General features: G+C 39.6%; 1 protein-coding gene across 1 annotated transcript in view; it reads left to right on the top strand.

The window, feature by feature from the left end:
- Positions 1 to 24785, top strand: part of AMPH (amphiphysin) — a 103610-nt gene that overhangs the window by 61428 nt on the left and 17397 nt on the right. The window contains exons 5-16 of the mRNA XM_030496937.1: positions 1957 to 2052; positions 3403 to 3510; positions 3907 to 3992; positions 5872 to 5947; positions 6849 to 6931; positions 9576 to 9714; positions 11166 to 11294; positions 14405 to 14512; positions 18100 to 18123; positions 19768 to 19791; positions 22437 to 22469; positions 23867 to 23917. Of these exons, the coding sequence (XP_030352797.1) occupies positions 1957 to 2052; positions 3403 to 3510; positions 3907 to 3992; positions 5872 to 5947; positions 6849 to 6931; positions 9576 to 9714; positions 11166 to 11294; positions 14405 to 14512; positions 18100 to 18123; positions 19768 to 19791; positions 22437 to 22469; positions 23867 to 23917 (957 nt within the window). The remainder of the gene's footprint in view (positions 1 to 1956; positions 2053 to 3402; positions 3511 to 3906; positions 3993 to 5871; positions 5948 to 6848; positions 6932 to 9575; positions 9715 to 11165; positions 11295 to 14404; positions 14513 to 18099; positions 18124 to 19767; positions 19792 to 22436; positions 22470 to 23866; positions 23918 to 24785) is intronic.

Genomic DNA, 24785 nt, shown 5'->3' on the forward strand with positions numbered 1-24785 from the left:
CTCAATTCAACTGAATGTTAAAAATCATCAAATCTGCTTTATCCTTATGAGCTATATAGCAACTGTTGAGCCAGTGGCACTAAAGAGGATATCTGACAGGACACTCTCTGACAAGAATCTGGAATTTAAGGGCAAATAAGGCTGCAGGGCACAATTCATTTTAGCCTTTTTAGCTTCCTCCAGTGATTAGAGAAGAACAGTCTTTTCTAGAGGACGCTGCAGGAATTTGACTTGAGGTTCTCTGAATTGCCTGCTTAAACAGCCTTAATTCCGGGGGAAATCTGTCAGCAAATGTGCTGATGGTGACAAGAAAGTGCAAACTGTTATCAGTGCAGCTTTCAACCACCTGGCATTCAGTTTGAAAGGCCTCCTGGATAATATAATTCACAAGAGACTGTAAGACAGAGCTTTTCTTCTCTCTGGCTGCCTTCCTCTACCCTTCCCTGCTGCTTGAAGGCATGTCATGGTTTTGATTTTAAAAGCACCCAACTTCCAAACTGTGTAAGTTAAGATATCATACCATTTATATTACTTTAGGTGAAACAGTTGGAAGATCTCGTGCTGCATCTTGCTGTAGCACCTCATCTTGTGTTTGTAGACTTCTAGGTTTTACACTCTAAAATTTGTAATTTTTGTGTGAAAGGACCAGAATTTGGCTCTTACTCGCTGTTAGATACAGGGACAAATGTGAGACGTGTCTTCTTAATAAGAGACTAATCTGGGCAATATTTCAAAATCTCTGCTCCTGATTTTTCCCCCTATATAGTCACAAATGTAGATTTATGCATCACTCAGAGTAAAAAAGAATGATCCATTTGTGCAGTCCAGGATATAAATGACCATTCCAAAAGGGACCCATCTAAATGATCTTATTCTGTATGCTAGCAAAGATGGTGGCTTAAAGGACTCTTCAGCTATGTTTTTTGAGGCCATTAGCCTTCAGAAAATCTCCATGATATTAATTTGTCCAGAAATATGCATCAGCAAGATACAAAGGCAAATGCACAAGAGTGGCAGTTGCTTGCTATGATCTAATGCTGTGGTGCTCTCTAGACCACTGTGATTAAATATTGTGTTAATAAATGAGGTATTTCTTTTAAGCATGATTAATAGTTTGTAATAATTCATTAGGGACTCTGTCAGGGTGGAATATGAATGAACTGAATGCTGGCATCACACAGCATTTATAATATGCCCTGTAGTAGCTCATGATTAAACAAATAGTAGGGAATAGCTTTCTGGACTTGTAAGGATAACAGCCCTGCAGAACAGTGCTCCCTGCCTTTAGCTTCCCTCCCACCAAAGAATGTTGGCATGTTTCATATCTGGCATCCCAGTTCTCTAGCAGTGTGAGGCAGAGTTCTTGTGTGAGCATCAGCTATTTCATCAAATGTCCCTTAATGGCACAAAATGTGTGGGATAGAAAGACCTTTTTTAGGGTGGGTCTGTACAGCTTTTATGTTAAAAATGACTTAGCAAAGCTAGATTTACAAATCCTTGTTATTGATGGGAAACCTGCTTAGTTTTTTCCTTTATTCTGTTTACTCTTCTCTTTTTAGTTGTACTTTTCTCTGTAGGGAAGGTTCATCATCAGTGAACGTACTGAGGCATAAGAACTAGGGCAGCTTCAGATTCTGTGGTGTTGACCGTCAGGGACCTGAAACCATGAGGAAGACTGTGAATCCATGATATCCTTATTTTCACATAGCAGTTACTAATTGAAAGAATAAAAACACAAACTAATTATTAAGCTTAATCTGATTTTGTTGTGAATTAAAACTTGCAATGTCAGGGTATTCCTTTTCGTTTACCTTATAGTTGCACGATGATTTATTGCCATAAAGAACATTGTGGAACCTCAGAATAATTTTTACCAATTACATTTGCATTTCTCCTAGTTTGGGAGTGAAGGTAAAGCACGTTCTAAGCACATTTTTCTCTTTTCTACCTTTACAGAAATGTGATGAACTTTGGGAAGACTTCCATCAAAAACTGGTGGATGGGTCGTTGTTGACCTTGGATACATATCTAGGACAATTTCCTGATATCAAAGTACAGTAATGATTTCCTGTAAAGGGCAGTTTGTAAAATTACTGTTAAGTCATATAATAAATAGAAAATGAGATTACAAGCAAAGAAAAATAAGAAAGGGGGGGAAGTGGAAGTCATTCTCTTCTGCAGCGTAAAAGATGTTCTGTAAGTAAATCCCTGACATTAGGCTGCACTGATTTTCCAAGTGAACAAAAATATTTTTCATGCAGTAGTGTACTTGGAAATAAATCAGCCTTTATAGATAAAACTTATATGTTTCTTCCTGCTCCAGTTTCTTTGGTGTGAGAGAGTTCTCACCAACTTCTACAGGGACACGTTAAGCTCTTCAGCTGTTAAAATGCCAGACAAATTACATGAAAAGGAGGACTTTTGTTATTGGCTAGATGCACCTGTGGGTATCTAAATGTCTTTCTCTTAACTCAGCTGTGATTACCGTCTTTTAATTACTTATGAGAAGATTTTGTAATACACATCAGGAGAGGCTGTCAGGCAGATTCTGGTCTCTCCCATATGCCTGTCTGGTGTACATACAGTCCAGGGAGATGGTTGCTAAATGAAATGTGTGGGGATCATTACAGGTGAGAGGTAGATACCTTTAAACCTTTGAATGTGACAGTATGGACGTAGCTGGAAATTCTTTGTGGTTATTTATAATCGAGTAGATATCACCCAGTCATCCCCTTTGTCATTTACATCAGGGACCAAACTAAAAATAATTCAAAAAACCCAATGTTACTGACATTCAGTCTCAAACTTGCTTGTAAACCAAACTGCCCTTACACCCTGTCAGCATGTGGAATTTTCATGTAATACATAGCTTTGTAAAGTTGGTATTTATCAAAAGACTTTTGTTTAGTTTTGAAAGAATTATAGCAGGTAAATTAGAATTCCTTTTATATGTTGAAGTCCAGTTATGTTAGTTATGTGTCAGAGAATATACTGAGAAGTATATTTTAAGCATTTTTCCAACTCTAGAAAAAAAACACATTCTTGATTAAATTTGCACACTGTATAAGGGAAAAAGATACTGTTACCATGAGTATAACAGGTCCACTTATTCTAAAGAATGATACAAGTCTTGCATAACATTGATATCTCACTTCTAGGGCCTGCAAGCCCTACACCCACAAAACCCCCTTCCAAACCATCTGTAAATGGATTCCTTATTTAAAATAAGGTGATTAGTTTGTCTCTTTTACCATTCCCATGTTCCTGAATGATATAGTAATTCAGATATTAATAGCAGATAAGGGAGAATAAAAATACATCAGAAACTTAAATGACAACGTGAGTAAAATAGCTTTTAAAGCAGTGGTGTTTATGTTGACTTTCATTTCTCCCCCTGTACAGACTCGCATTGCAAAACGAAGCAGAAAGCTAGTGGACTACGACAGTGCAAGGCATCATCTGGAAGCCCTGCAGAGCTCAAAAAGAAAAGATGAAGGCAGAATTACCAAGGTACCACAATTGGAAGGATGCTGGCAGAAGACTTGGGGAGCTTGGGAGGCATTTGTCTCTGTGCAGAGCCAGAGCACAAAGTTTCTCTTCTTTTTCCCCTCTCAGAAGGGGAAATAATGATATCCTTAATCATAAATGTGTATTAGGTATTTTGGTGCACATGGAGGGCACAGTCAGCCTCTTTCAGGAGTGAATCCTATTTGAGCCCTAACTTTGTCTCTTGATGAGACTGAGGGGACAGCAATTCTTGTGTTGGCCTGCACGGTGTGGGACTGAGTCCCATCCTTTGTTGTTAAAATTGTAAAAGACCCACAAAAAAAATGCACAAACCAAATTTTGGCAGGTTTTGCTATGTCATAGTGATTGCAGAAGTCACCCTGCTTCATTTTGGTTTAGGCAGAAGAAGAATTTCAGAAGGCACAGAAAGTGTTTGAGGAGTTTAACACTGATTTACAAGAAGAGCTGCCATCTCTGTGGTCACGGTAAGCCTAGGCAAATAGTGTCTGGAAGGCCTAAAGGGGGAGTAAGGAAAAGAAACCAGGGTGTTTTAATGAGCATTATCTTTTTCGATCTAATAAAAGGGGAAATGCCTGCAAATGATCCAAAATTATACTTACTGTAGATGTATTTATGCTTATTTCTTTCAGTGTATCCTTGGCACTTAAGATTCCTTATCATATCTTCATTCTGAGATGCAAAAAGGTCTCCATTTTATGGGTAAAGAACTGTGTCAGAGCACAGAATGGCAGATTGTGACTAAAGCCCACTGCTTCTATAACCTTTCTCAGACACCTTGGTGGTGGTCAACTATTAATAAAAAGGATCAAATGCTTCTGCTGTCAAAAGTTAACTTCACAGAGCAGCCAGGTGCTTTTCTAGATTTGCAATGGATCTAGTTATAAGTCATTTTTCTGTAAAAGGTACTGAAGCAAAGAACCTTATATGTATATGTATAAAGATTTTATGGCAATTGTTTCTAAGTTCCTGTAAGGTACTACTGGGGCAGTAGCAGAAGGGGAAAACAACATTATAACTACATCAGAATACCCATTTCATAGTTTTGCACTGACTGTGTCTGGGATGTAAAAGCATTTGATGGCAGAGATAATTCATTTGAGATGTTGAATCATAAACTGTGTTCATACAGAAAATGGAGACAAAACAAATGGGAGAACAAAAGCAGTAGAAAACCAAGCAGCTCACTGGTGTGCTATGGTCTTTAACAAATGCTGGAGTGGAAATGTGTTGGGAGTCACTGAAGTATCCTTCGTCTTCTCTGCCTTCTAAATTGATTTCTGTTAAATTGCAGATCAATAGAGGGGTTTCCTGCTGTGTTTCTTCCTATTTCAGTTGAAAAGATTCTTAGAACTTCAATATATTTATTTTGTGGGCTTACTAAAAGAAAAACTGCATATGAATGACTTAGAGTAAGGGCTCTTTTATTTCAGTGTGTGTATTACCCACTAACTAGTCTCAGAAAAAAGTAGAATTTAATTTGAGCAATAGGCATAATTTAGAAGCAACTGCTTTCAGAGTCATTTTTTTTTGGTTATTACAGTTCTTCAGAGAGAAAATAATCCATTGAGTTGACACTTTGCAGGCTTATTCTTATGCCCAAGATGATTTTTGTTGAAAAATCTTTGAGAAATTACACATGGAATTTTTAAGTAGGCAAAAGAATAATTCAAAACCTAAGAAAGCACTTTCTACTATTGAAGTGTACAAGCAGTATGTGATCACTCACCCCAGACAAGCAGATTTTTGACTGCATGTGCAAAAATGTCCAGTCTATATTAGGATTTTTTTTTTTCTTACATACATATTCATGTATTTTAGGGCTGATTTCTTTAAGGAAGGCTGAGCATGGGACACCCACCCCCAGGATGTACTGAGCTGCATGTCTTCAAGCTGCCTCCAGAATCACCCCAATCACCTAGGTGCTGCAGTAGGATTTTAGGGCACAGTCACTCGCAGTGCTGGGGTGGTACCTCTCTCCTTTTAGTCAATGCTTCCCTACTGTCCAGTGGGAGATAGAGGGTTCAGAGCACCTTGCCTTCCACGTGCTTGAGCCACTCTTATTCCAATCCAGTCTTCACCTTGCCTGAAACAAGCTGAAGCTCCTCACTCCGGAATCGTCTCAACCTCATCACTCTGTGCGGTGTGAAATACGGTGGTTCTTACAGAAATAATCGTTAATGAACTAGGCTGAGATTTTGGTATTTGATACAATTTGCTTTGTTGAGAGTCATAGTCAAGAATGCTGCTTGTAGTCTGGGGAAAAAAGTGAATTAGTTTGCCTTTGTGGCCCTCCCACCCCTATCTTTTATTCTCTTTCTCCTTTCTTTGTGCCATCCTCCATAGACGAGTTGGCTTCTATGTGAACACCTTCAAAAACGTATCCAGCCTCGAAGCCAAGTTTCACAAGGAAATAGCTGTAGTGAGTAAAACCGAATATCTCATGTATAATGGATTAAGTGATATGCATAACAGCAAGCCAATGTCTTGTAATGAAGCAGTAAAAATCTAGCAGGGGCATGCATGACAATTTGCCCTAGATCCAGATTTGTACTATAACCTTGGTGTTCTCTTCAACTTGCCATTTTTGTACTGTCCTTAAGGAAGGAGCAGCCCATTCAGTTGCACTATAAGTTGTAGCACTAAATTCACTTTCTATTTTGATAACTTCTCCATTCCTTTTAGCATGCTGTTGCCTTCAATATTTTTTCCATGTCCAATTGCTAAGCATCTCATTGCTTTAATCAGTACAGAAAAAACCCATGTCAAGCATTCCCTTTAAGACCACTATATACATTGTCAGCAATGCCACATTATATGTGATTCTTAGGCAGATTGAGCAGTTTCAGAGAGGATCTTTTGCAAGTGCCGTGCTAAGTGGTAGTGTATTATCTATAGTAACCTGCTAATAGGAACCAAAATTGTTTGGAGAAGACGCTTGACTGAAGTCCCATGTAAACTGGGATTAAGTTTTTGATGGGAAAACATGACTCTTTTTGGCTACCCATGTTGCTTTAAACTTTAGGCAACCTCCTTCATCAGAGATCAGGCAGCAGTCATCACTTATAAACTTGTTCTCTGAAAACCAGCTTATGTTTCTGAAGAACTGCTGTTATCTTTGATTCTGTGGATTTTGATAGGTTTCCACTTAGGCTTTTGATATACATGGCACTGAGTATTTTTGGAAAGACCTATATACCATTTTAAAGTTATCAAATTGTATATTATCAGGTTATCAGTTATCTGACCAGATTTATCACCTGTGTTTTTAATCATGACTATAGTGCTTCAGACAAACTCAAGGAGGTGTTTTGGTTTTTTAGCTGTGTCACAAACTATATGAAGTGATGACGAAGCTGGGAGATCAGCACGCAGACAAGGCCTTCACCATTCAAGGGGCACCAAGGTGAATTTACTGCTTTTTTAAATGAATTCCATTGCAGTAGGCTTTGTGGGTTTCAGCATATGTAGTAATCACCTACACCATGTGTAGCGATTGCGGTACAACACGGTCACTGGGTCTGTCCCTTCAGGATGGCAGATGAAGGTACCTTGCGTGAAGTTCTTCTCAACATGAGTCAAGGTGCAAAACTCCCTTCATCACATACTTATTTTTCCTTTCAGAAAAATAATAAAGGCCAGATTCTCTGCTGTTGCAATTAGCCTAGCTCACTGTAGACTATTACACCAATTTGCACCAGCTAACTCTATAGCTCATTTATTCTTAGGTGCTTAGTTTACAGCAACATTGCTAACTCTCATAAGTTGTTTTTTTTTAAAGCCTTGAAGTGGTTAGATGTGTTTTTTAGCTCCTAAAGGCGTATATGTATATGATTAGGTGAGAAACCCAACCTTTGTAAGTCAGCTTTTATCTCTAGTGCTCATGGGGAAAAGTCAAGAAATGAGGTCTGAGAGTGCATGTGAAAAGCTGAAGTAAAAAGAATGTCACAAAATGTCATATTTTTAATGACTTTCAAGAGAAATTTTGTCTTAAAATGAGAATAAAAGAAAAAAAATATCAGATGGTGCTTTCTTAAGGTCAGAGAATATCAGTCCAGTGCTTCTGGTTTTTTTGCTTGCAGCAAATATAGCCTTTCTGCCATAATTTGATCTCTCAGTACTGTAATAGTGATAGGCAGAAGAGGTTGAAATGATAAATGATAACACAATGATATTTAGAGTGAATACATAAATCCTGAATTTCCAGCCAATCCCAGCTCATCAGGAGCAATCAGAATGATGCTAATTTGCCCTCAAGATGGACTCAGATTAGCAACAATTAAGACTGACCAAACAAAGTAGCATCTGCCTCAAACATATGGCTACATTTGTTTTGCTCTCACTTGGGAAGAACAAAGAATGAAATATTGAACCTTCTGACCTAACGCAGAATTCAGAACTACTTTACTAAGTATGTGTCCAAAATTTTTGTTTGGATTAGCTCAGTGTTAATCCATGCTTTTTATATATATAAATACACACTGCCTCCGCAGTTGCTAGCTTATGAACCAACACTTCCAGCCCAGGATGGACTTACAAGCTGGACTATGTTTCTATAAAGGATTTGTAAAATACTTTTATGGGATGAAAAATAATGTAGTACTGGAAAACTTCATGAACATTTGGTAATAAACAGGTATTTTTCCCACCTGTGTCTCCCAGACCGTGTCCAGCATGCACATGCTTGTTCCCACTGAATTACTTGTTCCATCAAGGAGAGGAAAACGTAATTATTGCTGCAAATGAGTAAACATGGGTTAATGTGGTGTGTGATCTTCTGAACTTTTAAAAATTCTTTTTAAAAATACACTATTTTTTTTGCTTACCATGTTACTCTCTTTTGCTGTACTGTTTGCAGAGCCCTATGTGAAAATCTGGATAGATTTTGACTTCCATTATTAGTTGTGATGCTCTAAAAGACTGCTTAGTTGTGGGTCTTTGTAAGTTAAAACAGCTTTCCTTTTTAGGTGCATAAAAAGTAGATCCTAGGCAAGTGCAATATCTAACCTTTAAAGAACTGTATAAAAAGAAACATCTTAAAAACTTGTATGCCACTGAATATCCTGAAGGCAAATACTGTACCTGGGAAAGAAGTTTCTTAATAACTGCTTATTTTTTCTTTTTTTACTATTTCCACAGAAAGAGGTGGTGAGTGTGAGCTAAGTCCGTCCTTTCCAAAGAACTAATTTTTCTTGTGTTAGCATTAGGAACATGTTTATGCTGTGGTCTCTTCAATCAGGTAGTGCTTCTGTTCTCCCTGAAGATGTGTAGGAGTCGCTCTTCTCTTACTGAGTACTGTGGTCGTTGAGTGCTGTAGTTTATAGCCTCCCTGAGTTGTAAGCTTTCAGCAGCTCTAGGTAGCTCAATATGTCTCAGTGTTTGCACCAGGTCTTTTCGTGGGAAGGGCGGGGGCTTCATCAGATCTTTTCTTGCTACCACCAGAGCTCTGTTGAAGTCACTTGACTTGTGCTTGTTTATAGTTGTGGTGACTTGCCCCTCTAAATAGTGGTATCCTTATAATAATCTTGGTTGTGTTTTATGTTATTGAAACCTTGCAAAATTGCCGGGCTTTTAAAATTATTTGCGTTACTCATTGTTATGCCTTCCCCTGGGGGTTTTATCTTTAGAGCCTTTTATTCTGAGAAGTGTATGAAATAATAATTCCAATAATAATTTTTGACAATAATTCCATCTCACATTTTATGACAGTTACAAACTTATATGTGAGACATTATTTCAAATATAGAATCTGAAAAAGTGCAAGTACTCTGTTTCCCTCAAGTTAGAATGATCAGGTAAACAGATGTTCCAAACATCAAGATCACTCAAAAGTAAAACTTCCTTTGACACTGTAGATCACTGAATTTTAATTGAATTTAATTACAGCTTTAGTTTTAGCTATTATATAATGGCTCAGTTCATCTCCTGTGTGTACTGCCTTTTGTGGTCACTAGCTTTACATCAGGGATGCAGTTAAACTATTGCATCAAATTGTCAAGGTATAAGTCAGCATAACATGTATGTACTCGACATGTTTTGCTTCTGTCTAGTGACTCGGGTCCACTCCGCATTGCAAAAACACCATCACCACCAGAGGAGGTCTCTCCCCTGCCAAGCCCTACTGCTAGTCCCAACCATATGCTGGCACCAGCATCTCCGGTACCAGCCCGACCAAAGTCACCCACACAGGTAAGCAGAAACCTAGCAAGAGAAACTGGCCTGTTGTGCAGTAAAAGATAGCTGAAATGATGTATTCGATGGATTTTCTATCTAGGCTGTGACTGAGAAATGACAGGGAGGCCACTGGCTCTGTTGCACTCTGTTCTGTTAATTGGTTGTTCCTCCCTGTGTCACAAGCATGGGTGGAAAGTGTTTTTTACATAAGGAGGAATGAAGAAAATTTAAGGTGCCCAGTGAACTGCTGGAACTTGTGGTGACAAAGCAAAACACTTCTTAAAAAGTTGCATAGTCTCTAAGGACCTGTATCTCAGCAGTGAGAGTTTGAAAAACCTGTTTCTAAAACCTCCATGTGAATTTCAGTACATTATGTATTTATGCTCTTCATTCATCTTCAAATTTAGCCAGTGAGTATCACAGGTCTGGTCAACCTCTGGAACAGAAAACAGAGCTAGCTTAGATACTGCTGTGATAATTACTGATAATGAAAGGCTTGTTAGTTGTTATTGACGCTGGATTGAGAAGTTTGACACTATTGGAGTCACTGGAGTCATTTCTATTCTCACCAGCATTGGTGAGGTAAGAATCAGTTTCATGCATCAGTTTCATCTGTAGCATAAGAGTTGTATGTGATAGTTCGTGAGCATATCAAAGGCTTGTGTTGATGTCACTGATATTTTCAGAATTGGGATAGCTTCTGTGCTGATTACTCTTTCTATGGTGAGCAAATTCAGTTTTGCATTTAGTTACGTGTGAGCACACTTGTTTTCTGTGGTCTCCCAAAACGTGACACCTCACTGTCTGAATATTCATCTGCTAGGACTTCGTTTAGTCTTACTGATGCCGATGGTGTTATGTCACGATACCACCCAAGAATTTTTTGTGACTTTTTTTCTTGGTATTTTGACAAATCTTTAAAATACCAACTGTATTTGGTATTATTCCAAGCAAATAGTTTGTCATAGTTACGTGAATCTCTGGAAAGCAGGAGCAGTTAGTAAGCTAAGCACCTTTGAGGTGCTGTGGTTCCCAGATATGACATGGCCTTAGCATTAAGTAGGCTTTAAAGGTAGACACAGGTGGGCAGGGACAAAATCCCAAGGCTAAACAGGAATAAACAGAAGAAGCCAAAAAGCTGCAGAGGCCTGGTTCTTTGCAGTTTTGCCCTTCCAACTATGAGCTAGGAGAGGAAGTGTCTTGCACCGTGCCCTTCACAGCAGAAAAAAATCACCCAAGAAATGCTTTTATATCTTAAACCTTGATTTGCAATAAGTCTGAAACATAGAGTTGTTTTGTTTTGCCCACAATGTTTGTTTCAAGGTACTTGGTGGTGAAGAACCAAACAATTCTTTTCAACCTATGAAGCAGCAGAGATAAAAACCTAACCCAAATTGTTTAGGCCAAGCTTACAGCTCTTTCTTTTATCCCTGAGCTAGTCTGTGACATTTTTGCTGTCTTCCTAGCTGAGGAAAGGTCCGCCAGTCCCACCGCTGCCTAAGCTCACACCCACGAAGGAGCTGAAACAGGAGAACATCATTAACTTCTTTGATGACAACTTTGTCCCAGAAATCAATGTGACAACCCCGTCACAGGTAAGCTTCAGAGGATGGTGTGGGGGTCTCACCTCGCGATCACCCTTAGTTCTCCAAGATAGTGGCCTTGGCTTATCCAAAGCATCCCAAGCGGTGTTTTACAGTTATCATCATTATTTCCATTTCTTCCATCAAAATCGTAAAAAGTATTCCTTTTTTCTTCCATGTGATTTACAAAAAAAAGGGTACTTGGCTGTTTTAATCAACTTTTTGCATATATAAAAGGCTGTACCAGCTAGGTTATTTATTCCCTTGGTTTTGACTCATAGGAACATGAGTTACACAGCAGAGAAGTGATCAAAATTACTTCTAGCTCATTATTATGAAATGATTAATTTTTTTTTTTAATTGCATGTAACAAACAGAAAAGCCAGAGTTGTGTAAAATAAGTCTGCATAATTTGTGGTCAGTTGTTCAGCTTTTATACAGTTATGGTAACTGCTGGTTGTTCAATAATGGACCCTTTCTATTATGGTAATTACAGCTCTGAGCCTGTGTCTGGTAGAGTGGGGAGAAGTATGCAGATCTGAAGCTCATGCAGAATGTTTATGAATTTTTGTTTTCATGTGGATTGTTGTTTTTGTACTAATTCAATTGACAACACAGAAGAATGTAGGCACAGCAATGACAAACAATTATTCTAGAGAATTTGAACATGTGATGTTTTGTTTTCCTGTGGAGGGGAGAAGGCAGCATTGCCATCCATAGAGATTTATTTGGAAGAGAAAAGATTTATTTATAGTTAAGCCGCCATGCAATTAAAGAATTAATGACAGCTCCCAGTATGCAGCCGCTGCTGGGCCCTCCTGCTGAAGGGAGATTGCAGGTCTGTTGCATCATTGTCCCCTGACTTCATGGGAGTTATTACTCTGGCAGCGTGAGCCTTGGCATCAGTGGTAACAGTTGGTGTAACCTGTGCTAGGTGTTCCCACGCTGCATTAAATGGTGTATCCACCTAACCTTCACATGTCAGGCCAGCCAGGGAAGCAGAAATGGATCTGGTTTGCTTTTCCATTAAGAGCTGGCTCTGGAACAGAGCTTTAAGTGAGTGTAAGTCACATTTCCAGACTCTTTACAACCTTTCTATGAGAGAATGGTATAAAATTGGAATGGCATAATAAAGGTGGGGCATGCTCCTAGGAACTGAAATCTTTGCCTTGTCTCTCAAGGAAAAAATTGATCTCCCTTCAGTGTGTGATTTATATCCCTCCCTCCTCCACAGTCAATGACCTGGGAATGACCTAAGCTATTCCCTGGCCACCTTCTCATGAATCATCTGCACTTTTTCCTCCACAAAACCCTTCCCCTTCACTAAAGCACCTTACTATATTGAGATCTCTGAGTGTGTACAGGCATACACAGATAGTGTGATGTATAGGTTTTATATCCTTCTGTAAGAGAACCAGCTATTGAAAATATATTGCATGAAATCCACAGGAAATGTGGACTTATTCCTCTTGGCGTTTATGGCATCTGCTTCAGTCTTCATAAATACCTTCATTTTTGAACTTCACTGAAAGATAATTAACTTTTCCACCTCCATGCATTTCTGATTATGTGCTAGCTAATGCTGTGTTGTTTCATGAAGCTGTATGACCATACAAGTACTAGTGCCTCAAAGGCATATGTGATGAAATCTAAATACATTGAATGAAAAGCATGACAGAATGAATGTCATGCTGGTTACTGGTGGAAAGGACTGGTTTGGTGTTAACTTTTTTAAGTGTGAGACCGTAACACTGGCTTCAGTGTGTCAGACCAGTTATCTGTCATCACTAGTGGCCAAAAGGAGAGGCCAAGGGAAGAATGTAAAACAAGGCAAGCAAATTTAGTACTCCTTGCACCCCTTTCTCCTACAACATCCCAGCCTTCAGCCATTTGCAGTTCCGGGGCTTGCTCAACATGATTTCTACCTATTTAGTAATCTGTAACAGACTACTTTACCACAGATTTACATGTGCTGAAAGACTGAGCAGGTTTTTCACATTCGCATTACCCAATGGCAAGGAGGTCCCCAGCTGAGCTCTGTGCCACATGGAGGACCACCACCTTTTCTTTATACCTCATCTGCCACCACCAACTTTGCTGCTGCCTGCTTTGAAGGAGTCACGGAGCAGCCAAACCCCTGTGCCTTTCACACTGGTGTAGACCACACCCCTAGCACTCCTTTTCCAGACTGATGAGTTCCAGGTCGCTCCATCATTCCTAGCATGGCAGCTGAGGCGCTATTTGACCACGTTTTCAGGTGACACAAAGAGCTCAGGTGTCTTGTGGCATGTAGAAGCCATCAATTACCTATATTCGAGTATCTCTTTACCAATAATTTACACTCTTAAATGTTTACTTATTTTACAATTACCATCATCATAATTATCTCCTAATTTTGCTGTTCTTACAACTGCCCTGCTGTTGTAGACTTCCTCTGGTGGACAGCTGGGTCGCAGTCAGGAACAGGACATTGGACTATGTGGTCTGCCCCTCTGTTACCATCCTTTCATAAGATTATAAGTGAATGTCTAATGAATCTGTGTACAGATAATTCCCCATGGTGCCATTTCCAATTTGAACACTTTTCAAGATAGCATTCCAGTGAATACTTTACTACCTGCGTATTCTGTACATTGAAAGACAAGCTTTGCCCACTGTTTCATAAACACTGAGCAACTAGCAGTAGGCAGTACTAGCCTTGTTACCAAACCCAAGATGCTTGCTTAGAACATTTGTCATTAGTGCTAATTAAATCTCAGCTACAGTTTCATGCTAATTAAAATGTTCTGTTGAAGCATGCTTATTATTTGTTCTTGTTGCTTTACAGCAGGAAAGACCTGTAGCCCCTTGAACCAAGAAATATATAGTGACCTCAGAGGCCTTGGCTAATTCATTAATTGCAAACAAGAAAAAGGCTCTACCGTGTAATCCAGTTTTGTAAGGGCAGATCAGTGTAGCAAGATTTAGGTAGTGTTATGTAAGATGTTTCCTAAAGTTTAGAGCAAAGGGCAGCATTAAATGTAAATTGGTATTCATGTTCAGAATTGAAATCTAATTCCAATACCCTAATATTTTGCTTTTGAAAGATGAGTTTTTCAAGAGTTACATTTCTCTTCTAACAGAATGAAGTTCCTGAAGCTAAGAAAGAAGAATCTTTGCTAGATTTGGACTTCGACCCTTTCAAGCCAGAAGTTGTTTCAACAGGAGTTAGTCATTCCCCCATGTCTCAGGTATCTCTTTGCTTTGAGGCAGGCGAAGCACACGAATGCAGTGTGCTGTGCTTGGTAGCAAGGATTTGCCTCGTGTTCTAAGGAGCGGTGTGTCTGCAGTGAATGAAACACTTGATCTTCCTGAGCAGCTCTAGTCAGCCATTTATCTTTCCCCTTCAGTAACCCTGTACTTGATGTACTGGGAGGTGAGGAAATTATCAGGTGGTGAATGAGATGTCTGCCAGTGAGAATGGTTTGATGGTACCTTGGTCTTGACTGTTATTTTCCATCTTTAGAATAATTCTTAGTGCCAACATTATAATTCTCTAGTGCCTGCTTTTTTCTGACAATTTTTTTGACCTGGCTTTGACTCTTCATGTTTGGAAAGATGCCTCAGGGGACCTGGGTCTCATGGATTCAGCATGTGATTGCTTTGCTGTGATGGAGTTTTTGTACCAAGTAGTGGATATGAGCTGAGTGGTTTTGCTTTTATAAATCTGGTTTAGACCTAACATCAAGGAAAATGAGATCATGGCATAGGATATTTCCATGAAGGATGTTGTGTTAAAGAAAATCTGCATTCTATGATAATATTTACCATGGTAGTTTCTTGCAGCAATATAAAAAAAAAAAGAAGAAATACAAAAGGAAAAAAAAGAAGAAATACAAAAGGAAAAAAAAGGCTGATGTGTCAAGTTGCTGATTTTCATTGACTTATCCTCGGAGAACTGCTATTTTAAGACCCAGAACTCACTCTCACTCACTCCGCACAGGGCTGATAGTACAGTAAGGAAGTTCTTTTGGCCAGCAGAGCTGTAGCCTTGTGTTGTACACAGAGCAGGGAACAATGTTAACACACTGTTAGCAAAACCTATTATCCCTGTGGCTATCACTAACCTGGCTTGTATTGTGAGACATGAGAGGACTAATCAGCTGTTCAGGAATGCAGCACTGGGGAAGGAGTGAGAAGATGAGAAGCTTTAAGGCTGAGATAGTCCTGGTTCTCTTCTGATCTCTTCCTCAGTTAATTAGTGTCTGTCTTGGTGTGCAGTCCTAGTTATGCAATGAGATCTGTAGTGATCTCTGGTGGGTTATGCACTGTTAAAAAAACAGTGTATTGTCAGCACTCTGAACATTAGCTGAAATTTCTCATTGAGGTTTGCTAAGAGAAATGTTCAATTATAGCAGAGGCTTTGTGCACCTTACTTGCTATTTTTCTTGCTCCTTCTAAACAGGGAAGGAGAAGAGGAAGGAAAACTCTAGCTGTGACTTTGCTAACTCTACCCTTTCAGCTTGTCTTATAATGATGCTGATTAGAACAATGGGATCATTAAACCAAAGACATTTAAGTTTTGTGACAGAGCATGTTTGTCCTGATACCAAATAAAGAGTTTGTTAGTTTAGCAAGAGTTGTTTTAGATTCAGCTGTACTATCAAATACAGAATATAATTCTGTGTAGAAAAATACATTGTAAGTTTTCATCTCAGTAATAAGAAGCATTCACTGAGCACCTTCAGTCTCTCCTCTCCTTTCACCTTTCCTTCTGCAGTCTGGCTCTCAGGCTCACTGGATGTGGCAGGGTCATTGCTATGGCAGCACAGTTTCAATCTTTGGAGAGGCCTGTGCTACCTTGCAAGGAGCTTAAGAGAGCCTTAAGAGGTATTTCTATGTGTGTATAGTTTTTGCCTCAGTCACGGATATTTTCCCTTCAGCAAACTGCTGAAGTAGTGACATGAAGACTTAGGTAGTCGTTTGTGCCATGATGCCTCAGGAGGCCTGGTATCACTTCCCTATTGATCATTTAATTAATTACCTCCTCCACTGCTCTGCCAGGGTGATCAGACCACAGTAAGTGAGCCCTGGTCTGCCCTTCCTCCCTTGCTTTTCTGTTTCTATGGCTGCTTCAGAAATGTCCTTTCTAAATGTGCCTGCCTCTTTCTTGCCTCTGTTTGCTAGCTGTGGTCTGTCTCACCTTTCCTTTAGTTTGTTCCTTCCCTCTCATACTCAAAGTATCATGAGCAGTTGTTGAGAAAGCCATTTTGTCCTTATAAAATAAGAAGAAGGCAAGAAAAGAAAGGAAAAGGAAAAAATGAAAAAAGAGCTATCTATCTACTTCCATGGAAGTCAATAGGATATCCAGGGTTTGTACCAGGTAGCACTATAAGAACAGACCTGTCACTCTTCCTTAAAGCTGGAATATTCAGCTAGTAATGTTATGGCAGAGTAAGCAGGTACACTTATGAATTACATCCACCGAAGAAGCATGTATCTGGGCTTAAACCAAGTTAAACTGGTTGAGAAATGGCTGTTGATATTAATTTGCTGTGAATCTGAGTATTGAGTTATTACTGTGTCTTTTGTGAAAGCAGTTGTTGAGAAAGCCATTTTGTCCTTATAAAATAAGAAGAAGGCAAGAAAAGAAGCCTGATGCAGCAATCCTTTCTCTCAGGCAAATGTTAGATGTCACATTTAACATTTGCATATATTTCAGGAACAATTTTACATTTTACTGTATGAACATCTTTAGGTTTTGTTTTTCATGGGCTTTAACCTAGGTGCAAATATGGTAGATATGTTTTGAAGCATCTCAGACAGATTTGGGACCGATCAGCAGAGCTGCTTCTCATGGGGTGGGCTATTAATATTGGGCATGAAATCTGCTGCATTTCTTTCACCTGTCCTTTCAGCTCTTTGGCTAAGAGGTCACTAACATTTATTACTCAACAGACTGGACAAGAAAATGAAAACACTGGTCATCTTTCTTGTTTTATTTCCCAAAAAGTATGCCATTCCCCTTCCTGGTGTCAGAGTTATGAGAAAACCCACTTGTTCTCAGTGGATAGCTGGGTCATTTTTTAACTGGCTAAAAAACCTGACCTATGTAAGCTTTTTAAAGCTTATACCTTGCAGAGACTCCTGTACCTGTTGAAAGTCAGTCACCAGCTCAGAATCTGGCTGTTATTTAAGCATGTGATGGTATGAGTTTGCTGAAAAGCAACAACTGTTTTGAAGTGGGAAATAGCACAATCCATCACATACTTGTGATATATGTGATGGATACATCACATATCCATCAATATGTGGATGTATTGTCCACAATACTGCCCATCCTATTGAACCAAAAAGTGTATTGTGCAGTTATGTACCCACACACATATGGTAATATATAAAATATATATGTATATGTGCATATAAGTAAGTTTACAAGGGCATGTAGGCATAGGAGAAAGGGGAATGGCTTTAAGCTGACAGAGGGGAGATTGACATTAGACATCAGGCAGAAGTTCTTCCCTGTGAGGGTGCTGAGGCGCTGGCACAGGGTGCCCAGAGAAGCTGTGGCTGCCCCATCCCTGGCAGTGTTCAAGGCCAGGTTGGACACAGGGGCTTGGAGCAACCTGCTCTAGTGGAAGGTGTCCCTGCCCGTGGCAGGGGGTTGGAACTGGAAGAGCTTTAAGGTCCCTTCCAACCCAAACCATTCTAGGATTCTATGATATAAATAAATTCTCTTGTTAGTTAATCCAGACAGTTATGTAGCATGTTGAACATACAGTATATGAACAGTATTTTTTTCTAAAAGCCTTTTTTTTCTCCCCCCTCCTTTTTTCAGACATTGCCCTGGGATTTATGGACGGTAAGCCTGACATTTGTCATTGTGAACTGGGATATTTCTGTGCCTCTGATTATGTAAAACCTTAAACTCAGATTTGCAGTGCTTTTACCAAAAGCTGAGATAAAGAATTTATAGACTGTGACAAACACTTTCAAGTTTAGGAGCCACTGGGGATCTTTTAAAACCAACAACGTTAAAAAATAATCTCTGTTGCTTGGCCTACAAAACCTAAATGATGTCAGAAATCTAGGCTAATAAGATTCACAATCAACATAGCTAAGTGTGTGCTGCTTTTATTCTCATGCTTAAATTACAGCTATTACATGGTAGGCACGGATGCTAGTCACCTGTTTCAGTTATCTGAAGATGTAGTTCCTCAGAACTTTAACCCAATGGACAACCATTTGCTCAACATTCAGGAATGAAAAGAGAATTTAACTTGTCTTTGTGGGCATGCAGTGAACTGGAGTTATTCACAAATGAAGATGCAACTTAGGAAACTGTGTGAATCCTTCCTTTTTTCTCTTGGTGCTAAATCAGATACAATCATCTGCAGGAAGAAAACAACTCATTTTTGTGTGCTTTCTTTTGACTTTATGTCATGGAGGTAGCTGGGTTGACTTGACATGTACCCTGGTATGCTCGTTTTTGACCTTTTGCAGCTGCAGCCAGCACGGAAATCTGTGGATGCTTCTCATGCATTCGCATTTGCAGCGCTGGTTTGTGAGCACACAGCGTATGTGATGTATATTAAATGCTCATCTTTTTCTATTGGGAAAGGTTAAATAAAGCCTGAAAAACAAGTCACGCATGTAGGCTAGCCAAAATTTCAGGGCTGCCAATATTTAGACCAGCTAAAATAACTCGTAAATGTTTCAACTGTATTGTTCTAAACTTATGTTAGATAGCTTTATCAGTGTCTTCATTTCAACAGTTTTATTTATAGTTTGTTAATATTATATATGTATTTTGTATTGTAATTATTTTCCTCTTTGCTCTAGTCTAAAAATAAAGTAGTGAGCTTCACAGGTAAATGTTTGAAATTAGGGATAGTCAACCATTTACTGAGTTTCTCTTAATAAGTTGAGTGCAGAGCAGTTGTTGATCTTGTTTGCAGCATTTGTATCTGTTCAAAGTGGCAATGTAGACCGCAGGCCTTGTGACTTGATGCCTTACTCTGTGTGGATGTAAATGCCTCCGTGTGGCACAGGGTGATGGAGAATCGAGGGCGCTGCACGTGCAGGGTCCTCTGCACTGCTTGCAGTGATGCCTTAGTGTAAATACAAGTAAACCCCACTGCCACTTGTGTTGTTTCCTTCTTTGGTCACTGTGTCCCAGAGCAACTCCTCTTTTCATTTGAGGTGTAATAGGGTTTCTGCGGTCAAAATGTCAGTGGCTCACAGAGGAAAGCAAGGAGTGATGAATATTCAACACACACGTAGATCTTCTTTTACAATGTAATATGGAAGCTGGACCCATGGCTTAAATTCAGGGTCCCGACATTAGTCTCCTGTGGAGTGGCAGGAGAGGACCTACTGCTCTTTCCCCACACCAATTTGGGACCTGCTGCTGCTTAGAGAAGTGCTAATTAACGAACTGCTGCTGTAACAAAGTACATCGTGTTCTTCTTTCTGTGTTTTATACATGTGATTTTCTTCTCTACAGACAAGCAGCGAATTGGTGCAGCCGGTAAGCAAACCTCCCCTCAAAACTTCAACTGCTCTAGAGACATGCTTTAATCAGTGTGGTGTGATACATAGTTTTCTGGTTTTGTCTATCAGTGCTGCTCTTTTACATTGCAATCTATTGCCTCCAGATGTTGCAAACCACATAGCTTTTCCTAAAATGGCTTAATTTTAGTCACTTGCATTCTTTAAATTAAAATTGCTCTAGTAAAATATAAATTTTGTGTTTTCTCATCAAGTCCGCCTTTATCTTTTTCATCTTGTGTTTTTTCTTTGCTTTTCTGTCTGCTTAAAGCCTGATTCTTCAAAAAGTCTTTCCCTGTGTAACCTGGTCATGGAGGAAGCCCCAAACAGTGGGTCATCAGAAGATATTAACAGAACACAAACTGATCTAGGTTCACTCAACTGGGGCCTAGATGTTAGCACACCCATTGTCAGCCAGGAAATCACTGCAGGCGGTTCTTTGCTTTTCCCTGGGGGAGAGCAAACCTCAAGCGAATCCACGGGTACTCTGCCTGCTAGTGTTTGGCCTGCTGTAGAGAAGCAGGACGATGCTGCTCCAGGGTCAGCGTCTGTAAACGAAAACCAGAGGACTTCACTGGAGGACCAGTTGGATGCCAAAAATGTCCCATGGGAAGATGTGGTGACCAATCAGCCTTTAGAGAACATAACCAGTTTTGAGACACCCATCCTGGGAACTGATAGCTTGTTGGATGAACCCCTCCCATGTGATGTGCAAAAGGCAGAGGAAGAGCGGGAGGAAGACGAGTGGGCAGGTGTCAAGCCAAGTGAAAAGGTAGAGACCAGAGCTGTTAACTACAAGGAGGTAGAAGGTACAGAGGAACTGGAAGAGCGAGGTTGTGATACCAAGGGAACCAATGAGGCAGAACTTCATAAGGTTTTAGCAAAATCAGATCTTGACATTTTAGTCAGCACAGAGGTGGAAAATTTACATGAGTTAGAAGATAATGATGGGGGTGCTGGGAGAGCTGGTGGTGCTAACCTAGAAAACCCCAGGGAAGAAGAATTCAAGTGGGTCAATGTCGTTGAGGAGAAAGATGGAGAAATACCATTGTTAAGCACAGGGCTGGAAGGTGGGGACAAAATAGTAGTGGATAACTATAAAACTATAGAAAGCGCTGGTGCTGAACCTGAGAGAGTCTTTGGTATCTGGGACCAGGACCACAAAAGGACATTTGTGGATGGTTTAGACCAAACTGACAGTGGTACTGGAGAGAGTACATCCATGGAGTGTATAAACATGAGGGCACATGTTTATACACTAGAGGTAACTGACCACACAGAAAAGGACCCTACAGATACTGGAAACATTCTGTGTGATGCAGAATTACTCAGTGCAGAAGAGTCTGGTAAAGGAACCGAAGACAATAGCATCAGCCTCCTCACGAATGGGAGTGCTGCTGCTGAAGGTCAATGTGCTGCTGAAAAAGAGTGGGCATTGCTGCCTGAGACAGCTGATGCTGCTAGCGCAAGCTGTGATAATCCTTGCCTAGATAATGCAGAAGACCAAGTGACAGATAGGGCAGCAGCAGCGGTAGCTGAAGAACATCCTAGTAGCAGTGGTGTTCCTGAAGCCTTGGAAACGGACCCCTGGCTGGCAAACTGGGATCCAACAGTTACTCGTGATTCCTGGGATTTTTCTAATCTGTCACATGTCCAAGCCAATGGACTGGATAATTGGCCCTTTTTCCCCAAGGAGCAAGACTCAGAAGAAGGTAACATGGAAAATGTTTGGTTAGGCATTAGTGATAAATGGTCTACACAAGACCTAGGAGGGACTGGTAGCAGCTGGGGAGAAGTAGGTGCAAGCACAAGCAATAAAAGTCAGGAAGCACCAGTAAAACAAGGCTTGCCTGGGGAGCAGGCAGGCATTAGCAATCCTGGACCAAGCAAGGAGATAGCTAGACCCTTGGCTCTGTTTCAAATGGGAAATTCCAGAAATGCTAGCACCGAGAGTTCAACTAGTCCTAAAGACAATGAGACCAACAACTCAGATTTATCTGAAGATGAAATTGCTAACCGGAGATATGGATTGTTGTACCAGGAAATTGAGGCTGATAAAGAAGAGGTACCTACCCCAGTGTGTAGCCTAGTCTAGACAAAGAGTTCCTTAGGTCATGCATAACCTTGTCGTTTAAAAACAATCCATGTGTGTTTTTCCCACTGCCCCTCCTGAGCCCGTGCTATTCTTTTTTTGGAAACCGCCATGCGACTGTTCATAGTGTGGTGCCCTTCAGCCGTGCAGTGAAGCAGGCTGACAAAACTGCATTTCTAAACGGGGAATGAAGCTTTGAACTGTGATGGCACGTTGTGTCTCGCAGGTTTTGTGTTTTACCTGTAGAACTTTAAACGCACCTAGTCTTTTTTGGTTTATGATTGTTTTATAGAATTGCTTAAGTTACTCTGCTTTTTGGTTTTGTTGTTCTCTTTAAGCCTGTGACACCTCTTATCAAATAGCACTGTTGTCAAATTTCTTGCTGCCTTACCCTTCATTTTATTCTTTTTTTCCCTTTTTTTTTTTTTTCTAATGTCTGGCCTACATTTTTATTGTGCAAATAAAAATGTTTTGACTCCTGTTCTGATTTAGTAAACAAATGATAATTTGTTCTGATCTTCACTTCTACATAGGCATCCAGCACGGCATTTAATGGATTTGCACAGGTAAGAAATAAACATGTTTTGAAATGTGTTTTTTCTGTGCTGGTAGGAAGGGATTAGGACTGGCTGTACAAATTCAGGAAATCTATTCTACAGACAAGCTGCACAACAGTGTTGTACTGACTCAAATCCAAACCCTGTCCTCAGAAATTACTCCTAGATGTTAATAGAATGATGCTAATACTCTTGATACACTTGGCCTGACTGAATTTAGTAGCAAAAATCTGACTACGTTAGCATCAGATTATTTACCTCCCTAAAGGACTGGGTTAGCTTTTTTTTATTGTGCTCTTTTGTGGATTTTTCTCACAATTCCAAAATCCTGTAAAGCATGGGTTCCTCAGTTTTACATACTTTCAGCAGCTCTGTGTGTGCATATAAAATGACTTTTGTTTCTGCATCTTTATTTTCATTTAAGATATATTTGAATCTAAAAGTTAAACCTTAATTATTTGATGCTGCTGTGCTGATGGTAAGACTCAGTTAGACATAACAGAGATACAGTGCATGAAGATACTGTGTTTATGCTTCCATATTCCTTATTCCAGGGCTGTGCCAAGATCCCAAATTTCAGGTGGATAACCTTGAGGCCTCATTTATTTCCAGCATCTTTTTAGAGACTGGCTCATCCACAGCACACCCTGTACTCCAGTTTTAAAAGCACCTAAAGAGGCTGAGCTTATACAAGGATGGAAATGAGTTTTCCAGCACTTAACCATTCTGCTCCAGAACATTTAAATTAGTGGATCAAAGGAGCAAAAAGCAAGGCAAAAAACCACTGCTAATAATTAAGGCAAAATGTTTGCCCTGAGGGAATCAGAATTTGATGCTCCCACTGCAGTAGGAAAAGGATTTGGCCAGGAATATATTGCAAATTAACTGGTTCTGAATGAGTAAGAAGTTGGAAAACGTCTCCATTTTTGTATCTTCTGAACGCAGGTAAAGTTTTGCATCCATAATTACTGTAGTAACTGATCAAATAAAAGCCCAGCATCAAAAGGATGTGAAAGTATCTTAGAGTGAGTGTACTCCCCAGGCATGGGCACGTGTCGTCTGCAAAAAAGACTCAGAGTTTTACTACTTTGAAGTCCATTGTGTCTGAAGCAAAGTCCTTGCTATTCACATATATTAAGTGAAGGGGTTTTCACTACCTTTAATAACACTGCACAGTTTAGAAGCATAGAATGGATAACTGAAAAAGGAATGTCTTTAATATTAATAGTGCTTAACTAATAATAATTATTAATATCTATTTAGATTATCTTTTTGTCATCTTATTCTATGTGAATTTACTTATGACTTTACCTGAATGAACCATTAAAAAATCAGATATTTGATAGACACCTGCAAACATCCTGACTCAAATATTTTGCATCATTCTTTTTCATTTCTGTATCTAGGATACCTCTGCATTTACAGTGCAATCAAATGAGAATGTGACAGAGCCTTTGGTAAGTGGTGGCTTTTGCTTCCTTTTTAGATGCCGTGTAAAAAATGGCACCATTTTTCCTCTGTGCAAAGATGTTTTCTCCTTTTTTGTGTTTCCTGTCCTCTTAAGTCACAAAACCTTAAGCTGAATGAGTCGGTGTGTGATACCGTTGTAGTTGTAAATCATTACCCACTGAAACAGTCTTGCACAAGGATAGCACAGAGAAAAAGAAAAGAAAACAAGGATATTCTAAGGTATATTTACTTTTCAAAGGAGCAGCCAAGCAGTTTGTTCTTTTATTGCATTTGAGAAATTACAAGAATGAGTACTATGGTCCAGTGCACAGCAAGCAGGTGATAGTACCTGATTGCTGTTTAAATGTCTGCAGTATTGTTATAGTTTTATCCACTCTCCATATATTAATAGTAGGCATGGTCCACTTCTAAGGAGTGGAGAATCTTTTTGGAAGTGATAATACTTGGGCAGTTTCTTAGTTTCTCTTACAGTCTTTGGTTAGCCTGGAGTAAGGATGTAGAATAGCAGCATTGCGGGGTGAGTGCTATAGCTACTTAATAGCAGCAGAGTGATGGTCAATATTATTTTATGTGGCTTTTGTATAATGCCTCTGGTGGTACTTCTGTTCATAATGGTTACTGAATACAGTGAGATATTTGTACTGGTAGCTGAAATGTGGTAACTAGTCTTAAGACTGCTTGTCAACAAGTGACTGCAAGAACATCAATGCAATCGGCATTATAGCGTTACCTGTGATTTTAAGCTTGAAAGTTTCTTCCAGCATTAAACCTCAGGAAACTCGTTAATCATCTTACCTGGGATAAATATACTTTGTGTTTCTCATTTCAGTCCTATTTCTTCTTTGTGAAATTCCC

Source organism: Strigops habroptila, chromosome 1 (genome assembly GCF_004027225.2).
Source record: "Strigops habroptila isolate Jane chromosome 1, bStrHab1.2.pri, whole genome shotgun sequence".
In the NCBI taxonomy this organism is placed as follows: domain Eukaryota; kingdom Metazoa; phylum Chordata; class Aves; order Psittaciformes; family Psittacidae; genus Strigops; species Strigops habroptila.